Below are 8,454 nucleotides of genomic sequence, written 5' to 3' on the forward strand. Positions count from 1 at the left end.
TGACACAGAGGAAATGGATATCACATTTAATTGTAAATATTTGCTGCTGAATTGAGCTATGGAATTTTTTTATTGATTGAAAATGATTTGGGAGGAGAAGAATTAATGAGATAATTCTCTTAGGAAATTATTTCACCCATAACAAATTAGATATTAATTAATTTAGTCCTAAATATAAGCACGTTCAGGGTAATACAAACTTATTATTGTATTAGGGTATTGCTGTTTGATATAGAGCTTAAAATAAAGTTATGGATAGAGATTGGAATAGTGATAAGGACAAGATAGGGATGAAGCACTATTGATGGTGTATGGGTTTGCATTTGTATTAATATATTAGAACAAATTATTACACTGAGTATTTTCCACCTTCGTTTTATAAAATATACAAACATTTCTATTTTGTATAAAACATATTAGTAAAAGGATACAAGTATTGTGCTATATCTAAATTACATATTATTTAAATTAAAAAAAAAAACAACAACAAATACCGCTGCCTTGTCCATTTTAACTTCCGATAAAGAAATTTCCTTTCCAATAAATTTCTCTTCATCTGGATTGTTGGTATCTTGTACGACAAAAACTTGGCCAAAACTTCCATTATCGATGAGTTTTTGACTAATCCAGTGTTTTGGAAATTCGGGAGCCAGAGAAACAAGCACTGGTAAAAAAAACCAAACAAATAAACTTTCCGTAACTACAGGGTTAAATTTTCTGATGTTTGGGGGGGGGGGGGGGGGGGGGGCAGAGTTTCCCCCGAAAAAAATTTAACCCTCCCCCCGAACGAAATAAAATTTATATAATTTATATATAAAATATATACTTTTAACAGTGTCCGCCCCCCCCCCCCCGAAGAAAATCTACCGCACCCCCGAAAATTTCAAGTGCACCCCCGGAGAAAAAGGTCTGGAAGAAACACTGGGCGGGGGGGGGGGGGCATTGGATACAGTATATATTTTTATATAAATATTATATTTTTCTATTTCGTTATGGGGAGGGGGGCGTTTAACGAGTTCCACATACTTAATTTACAACATGGTAACTAAGATTTGCAATTACTGCTCCAGATTAGAATTTAATAAATTAAATTTACTCGTAATGAATTAATCAAACTATTGTAATAACATTTCTCTTCCCCCCACCCCCGAGGAAAACAGTTATATTTATAGTCAACACAAAAAAAGTAAACCCAATTTTAGTTATACTGATGACGCATGATCAAGACATCTTATGTTCACAAACTGAACACTGGGTCGGTAGGCCTACCGTTTTTAAAAGAAAATCTGAATTTGGAATAGACATAAAACAATGGACAGATATGAATAAAATTCCGAGTTTACTAGACATGAAATAGCGAATACTGCAGAATAGTTTAAAAATAGTTTCTAAAAATGTACATTTTAATTTGAAATATTTAGTCTACAACTTTTATCTAGATTTAGAGTAGACAACAAACAAATGCTCATATATCAGTTCAATAAACGTTAACAAATTTACAAATATTTTATAATAAATATTGTTTTGTGGACAATTCAAAGTCATGAATTGAAAATTAAACACCTGAGCTGATGATGAGATAGAACGGAAATAAATTTTGTACTATTTGTAAAAATACGAATTCATATCATTGTTTACTTAGCTCATCACTCATAGTCGATATGTTGGAGTTTACACCATAATACTTCTCATTCTAAATTGTATTCAATAAAGACATTAAAGACGATCACTACTCTTTTATGAGTTCATGTTTTGAAATAAGAGTATAAAGGCGACTAATGTATAAACCGACCACAATCCATTCACCGTCGATGTAGAAGAAATAGATGTTCTATTTCTACTGTCAGGTTATATACGGTACAATGAGGTTCTTACTAGTAACTTACACAAAGCTTACTAGTAACTAATACAAAGCTTACTAGTAACTTATACAAGGCTCACTAGTAACTTACACAAAGCTTACTAGTAACTTATACAAAGCTTACTAGTAACTTATACAAAGCTTACTAGTAACTTACACAACGTTTACTAGTAACTTACACAAAGCTTACTAGTAACATATACAAAGATTTTAAAACTAAAATCAACGATGAGATTTACCTACCGTCATCACACTGGTTTTCCATTCTTGAGTTGACTTAGACAACAGTACAGTTATATCTACTTCGTTTAGAAACGGATAATATAGTTATCATAAGTTGATCAAACGTTCTAATATGAACAGTAAGACAAACGTATTTATGAAAATAACATTTAGATAAGTTTTGGTAAAATTAATCACAACGTTCAAAATTGCACGCGTAATAAAGCAAATTTTTGTTATTGATACATGTTGAGATAGTTGGGCTGATTGTCAAAAAATTACAGATAAAATAAAGCGTTTTTGTATTTAAAATAGTTTGTCTTTAAATGAAAAAGGTGAATCGTTTTGAAAAGAAAAAACTTCAGACTACTACTACACACTATTCTTCTAACCTATCTGTGATTAAAACATCTGACACTCCTTATAATTAGAATCAATAAACACAGTCGTACCTGCACGTTAAAGTGTGTAAGAAAATCAATACCTGCTTTCTACACACCGTGGCTGCAATGCTAGTAAATATTGATTGAGATGGATTGGTAAAATAAATCAATATCTATTAATACCCCTTTGTCTTGAAAACAATTTTTTATAATGATAAAAAAGAAATATGCTTGAATGGTATTTTTAATCTTATTATTTACAAATCGGAAGAATTATTATTGGAATCTATACACAAAATGTATTGAATATTGTCATAACACGTTATATTAAATGATTTATACATTCACGCATGATGTGTATCTACATTTTAAAATAAATTCAAATTAGTTTTATAAATACTCTATGAAGCGTGACAATCATAACAGCTGAATGATCGAACTCCATCACATTTGTAGCACAAAAAAAAACAACAAAAAAAAACAACAACAACCAGTCACCACCCCCCCCCAAACAACAACAACAACAAAAAAAAACAACAAAAAAACTCCCTTATTTTAACATCACATCACAAAAGGGTCATTCTGTAACAACCACTCTGCCGATGGTCTTAATTTAGCCTCTGTTTGAAACACACGGTTTAAGAATGCCCTGAGCCTTTCTGATGCTGGTACTTGGTGTAAATATTCTAGGGAGTCTGCCGTCAAGACTTGGCTGATAAACTTGGGAGTAGACACTGACTGACCAGGTGGTTTGCCGGTCAACATCTCTAGAACAGTGCAGCCTATGCTCCTGTACAAAAGAGTTTTATACATAGAACGAGTAATATATAAAAAAAAATCCAGCAAAAAAGCCAGCAATGTAGTAGTTTGCTCTGCTTTTAAAGACGGATTGAATTAAAATAAAGATACATTTTTTAATCACAAGCGCTTTTATTACAAGCTTTTATTTAACTTGCTTCCTCTGTCTTTCTGCCGTCCGTCATAGATCCAAACGGGAGAGCAAAATTTCGAGCATTTTAACTGACTGATTCGGCACGTGGGTCAAGACCCGATGACAATGCAATCTGACATCAAATTTGACTTAATTATCGACTGTAAAGTCTTTTAGAAAAATTGACGGTAATGTTATTCCTCAGACATTTTCGCCATCCCTGTCTTATCGTTTACACACCATTAGAGATTGTATTAAAAGTGAGAATGAAATGATATTAGTTTTACCCGTAATACCAAAAAGTATTTAAAATATTTACAATAGCAATTTAGTGAATAAAGCTGAGTAATTGTGCGAAAAGTCATTAAAATCGGTGCAGTGTTTCACGATTATATGTAGTTACAATCAGACAGACGAACGAAGTCAATTATTACATTCTATTTAAACTGTTTTATTGTATTAAAGTTTATATTGAGCAAAGTAAAAATAATAAATATAATTGTAAAATGATTTAGCTATATAAAATCGTGCCAAATACTTAAAATTAAACTTTTCCTTTATATAAATAGAGAGAAATATAGATGTTTAGTCACCAAATAGGCCTATCTGATCTAGTGGTGTAGTTTATAAGCCGATCACCCTCCGAAAACAACACTTCTGGTGCCATGTAACGGTACGTCCCCTTCTCTGTCGCTACACCGTTACTTTCAATTATTTCTGAGATTCCGAAGTCCATTATCCTTAAGACATTATTACCTGTTTAAAATGAATCAAAATGTGGTGCACAATTTTTGGAAAGGTATCTTCATATCTATAAAATTCACAGTAAATTACCTTTTTGATATCCCGATGTAGGATACTATTTTGGATGCGGATCCCCCACCCCCCTCGCTACGCCTCTGCTCTCCAGCGACAATTATTGGACTAAAATATGTTTAAAATATCGCGAAGGGCTAAGCCCGGCATAATTGTAATTGGGCGCCCGATTTTCCCAGTTGCACCAGGGCTCCGCTGATTGAGTTTAATGCACAGGGGACTGGGGTGCTACTTATATCAACGGTTAAAGTGCACCCCACACCAGCACAATTAAACGTGTGTCTTTGTGTGAGGGAGTGTGGAGGAGGGGAAGCGTTATTTAGTGGATTGACGAATTACATTGTCGATCCTATAGGCTTAATATTTCAAAACGAGCCGACCCGCGGCGTATCATACGCCGCTATTTAGTTATTTTATTTTTTACTTTTCAGTAATTCATACTTTGTGAATTCGACAGTACCAATGATGCTACTGAAAATATTTGCTTTAAAACACTATCAGTAGCTCGTTAAGGACGATAACCCCCCCCCCCCCGTGAAAGCAGCCCCATTTTAGAGTATCCAAGAAGAGAATATTATATATAGATATATACTTTAAAAAATCCCAAAACAAATTCAATATTTGTCATGTTACCTGCGTAAGTGTTTTATATAAGGGAAGCAAAAGCATCGCTGATTTTGTCGGGGTATCTTTCACGAACCAAATCATAAATTGTGTTCAAACTTTTCTGATGGATGAATTGTATACAATGTTTGGTTCACTTAACTAAAACGGTAATCGAGTAAACCTGTTCACACAGACACACGGAGACAGACCGACAAAAAGATTTGAAGCCTAGGTTTATTTCGACTCAAGAAAGTGTAAGGGTCGAGATTTGTGAAAATCTCGCTTTCGAATTTTCAATCGATTAAAGAAATTCGAGAAAGTAAAAAAAAAACAAAACCCACTTACAGCTAGATCCTAGAGAAAATTTCTCAAAAGTTGATTAAACACAACACATTTACTATAATAATTATATATAAGCTTTCGTCAAAATAACTGACACCGAAATCAATTTATTTTGTTTACAGACACACAGACACACAGACACACATACACACACACAAACGCAGAGACACACAGACAAAATCGCTAAACTAAGTTTTTTCCGATCCGGGGAGGTATGAAACGTTTAGAATTTTTTTTTCAATACGATAAAGTGAATTACAGTCCAAATATAAACAATAACGGGACTCCCCAATATCGCGTCTTTTAAATTTGGTGCAAGGGAAATGAACATGTCATTCGTTATCAGTGGCGGCGAAATACAAGGTAAGATTGTTTACATTCTTATATGACTTTAATTTCTGGGCTTGGATTCAGAAATGTTAAGTCATAAAATATAGCCACTGCGCACAAGTAAACAAGTAAACATTAAATTTTGTAGTGAGTGTCGCTCAGCTCATATTTTATAAAATATCAACGATCAAACATGTCTCATAGTAATGGCGGCCAAGTTTGACGAGTTGGGTTTTATCATTATAGTCGACATGGACAAAAACATGTGGGCCTATTTTTTTAGATTTTGCCATAAAAGAAAAGCAAAACAAAAAACTTAGGTACCCCTGAAAATGATTCAGAAATTTAAAAAAATAAAGAATCAATATTATAAAATTTGAAAAGCCATTGAACTTGAAAATATTTCATGAGTTCAAGGCTACATTTCAATTTATTTTCATCAAGCCTAAGTTATAACCTGATGATTTGCTTATGTAAGACAAACAGTGCTTGGTTATACAGGACCGCTGTGATCGATATTATGTAAATGAGACTTAACATAATAATTGTTTTTCAAAAACATTGCCGATAACATAATTAAATACATATTTTTAAACCACTTGATCTAGTTTTGCCATTCATGTTCAAATTTTCTGTGATAAAATGTAAACAACTAAACTGTTTTTACCTTTTAACATTTTTAAAATGCATAAAAAAAATACAGGCCGAGTATAATGGTAAGGAACATTTTTTCGACTTTTAAAATAGCAATTTATGAATCGTAAATGAAGAAAAACAAAATACTGAGTAGTACAGTAAGCCAGTGAAAATAAAGACTACACGAATTTTATGTTTAGCATATAGTTTGGACATTTAGAACAGGATAATCACTTCTTATTCGTGTTTATATCGCAATTTTCTGTTTTTTTCTTTCGTCACATTACAAGCGCAAAACTATTTATACTTTTTGTTTTTTTTCAATGTTTACATATTAACACTAGTTTAAATTTAAAAACACTACACAACTTTCAAATTATTTTATTTAGTCTTTAATACCGAACTGTATTTATTTTGATATTATAAATGGGAAAAGATAGATTTATATTTAAACATGCCAGTTTTTCTTTCGATATTTGCTTTTAAATATTTTAATGTAGCCTACATCCGATAGTTATGGGGAATTTTTAAACGTGACTTTTACTTTTCAGACACAAACCATCATTCGCCGCCATGTTTTCCCCTGTGTGTCCACCCCCACCCGCCAACCGTATCGACGTTGACCTCAACATTGCTGAAGGAGTTTTCAAATGTTTTCAACAAAACTTGGAGAACTTCACAGATTTTACCGTCAACGTTGGCAACACCAAGTTCCAATGCCACAAGTTTGTCTTAAGTTCCTGCTCTGGTTTCTTCGAGGCTCTCATGAGGACAGATATGAAGGAAAAATCTGAATCAAGCTGTACCATAGAGGGCATCTCACCGGAAATTTTTGGACTTATACTCGATTCTATTTATACAGGAAATAATGTTTTAAATGTAGAAAACATGTTTGAAATTTGGCACGCGTCAAATCAGCTTCAGATCAAATTTTTAGTTACGGCCTGCGAGGACTTCGTGAAGATGAACATTAATGTGCACAACTTCTACAGAGCTTATGAAGAGGCGAAACTGTTAGATTCTCATGAAGTTGTATTAAAAGTCAAACAGTTAATAGTGACCAAATTTACCAGAATTGCAAATTCCAATGTGTTCATGCGCATTACGGGGGAGGATTTAGTAGACATTTTTAAATACATCCGTTTTATTGGGGTAGGATCAGACTATGCCGTGGATTTAATTTTAAGATGGACGTGTTCAGAGGATTCTTATCTCACATCTGAGCCGGATAAAAGCGCGCCGCCTCATACAGTTGAAGCGCTAACTGATCTTCAAAACGCAGAATGTCGAACGGCGAACGCTGGAACATTTGGCGAGGATGATGTAGAACTACGCAGGTCTTACCTGGGACTCTTGCTTGCAGTAATCCCACTCCAGGAAATCAGCAACGAGTGCCTGACCAAACTAATGAACAACCGATTCGTCATGGCAAATTTAGATGCCATATCAATCGTCAACGAGATCGCAGTGACCAGAGTTGGTTGCACAAAAACTAATTCAAGTGACACCAAAGCCGAAAGTGTTAGATCCGACTTTGACATTATTCTCGAGGGAAGTGGGTTCATATTAACTTTGCTAGTCATTTCAGCATTTTTCTGTATTTTCTTAGCAATTGTATATGAAAAATTGAGTCGTATGAGTTTGTACTAGACGGTCGAGTTTTATCTCTATGTTCACGCTTCCGTCTGCTTTGAAGCCAAATCTTCTACTCCATTAGACAGGGTCAGTACTGCAGTATTTTATTTTCACGCCAAGGAACATTAATGTCATGTTTGTAATACAACTTTGTTCGGAACTTAATCATACTTAATAAAACATATCTTGATGCTAATCAATTATTTTGTGTGAACTTTGTTTTCAATTATCTCTTTGTAAGGCTAATTTATACACACATAGTCTGTTAAAGGGACTTCGACATAAATAATTTAGTCGCAAGTATTTTCATCTACACAAAGCATATTTCTTTTTTGAGAAGCCAGAAAATGTCTCGATTTTCACGAATAACCTGCTTGTATGATTCATTTATCCACCCAAAAAATATTTTCATTTAACAGGCTTTTAGTGTGATATTTGTATTGCAGAGTCTGCTCTTAAGACTAATTTCTCAACAAAAACTATTCTTTAGATAAGCTAGAAAAAAAATCTATTATTGTCGTATTCATGTTTTTTCAAGTAATTGTATATATTGCCAAGTAATTGTATTTATTGTCAAGTAATTGTATTTATTGTAAATTAGATGTTACAAGGGGGGTCGGCGTGGTCGAGTCGGTAAAGCTCATGGTTGCTAAACCGAAAAGTCTCGAGTTCGAACCCTCGGGCAGATGAGG

The 8,454-nt window shown here is 33.6% G+C and overlaps 2 protein-coding genes across 2 annotated transcripts in view; one reads left to right on the forward strand and one right to left on the reverse strand.

The window, feature by feature from the left end:
* The window catches only part of LOC131927312 (mitogen-activated protein kinase kinase kinase 3-like), a 5,554-nt gene extending 3,068 nt beyond the window's left edge, over positions 1-2,486 (reverse strand). The window contains exons 1-2 of the mRNA XM_059283089.1: positions 2,105-2,486; positions 495-664 (exon numbers count right to left, since the gene is read on the reverse strand). Of these exons, the coding sequence (XP_059139072.1) occupies positions 495-664; positions 2,105-2,126 (192 nt within the window). The 5' untranslated portion in view covers positions 2,127-2,486. The remainder of the gene's footprint in view (positions 1-494; positions 665-2,104) is intronic.
* A 2,986-nt stretch (positions 2,487-5,472) lies between these two features.
* Positions 5,473-7,958, forward strand: LOC131926842 (kelch-like protein 40). Its single transcript, XM_059282493.1, has 2 exons — positions 5,473-5,524; positions 6,679-7,958. The coding sequence occupies exon 2, from the start codon at positions 6,701-6,703 to the stop codon at positions 7,775-7,777; it is 1,077 nt and encodes a 358-aa protein (XP_059138476.1). The 5' UTR covers positions 5,473-5,524; positions 6,679-6,700; the 3' UTR covers positions 7,778-7,958.
* Positions 7,959-8,454: the final 496 nt, after the last annotated feature.

This window comes from Physella acuta, unplaced genomic scaffold (genome assembly GCF_028476545.2).
Source record: "Physella acuta isolate Inbredline_101_S28 unplaced genomic scaffold, ASM2847654v3 ptg000087l, whole genome shotgun sequence".
Classification (NCBI taxonomy): Eukaryota; Metazoa; Mollusca; class Gastropoda; family Physidae; genus Physella; species Physella acuta.

Bases quoted from the DNA above. Each gene is read 5' to 3' on its own strand.
- LOC131926842 (XM_059282493.1), top strand. From the start codon at position 6,701: ATGTTTTCCCCTGTGTGTCCACCCCCACCCGCCAACCGTATCGACGTT.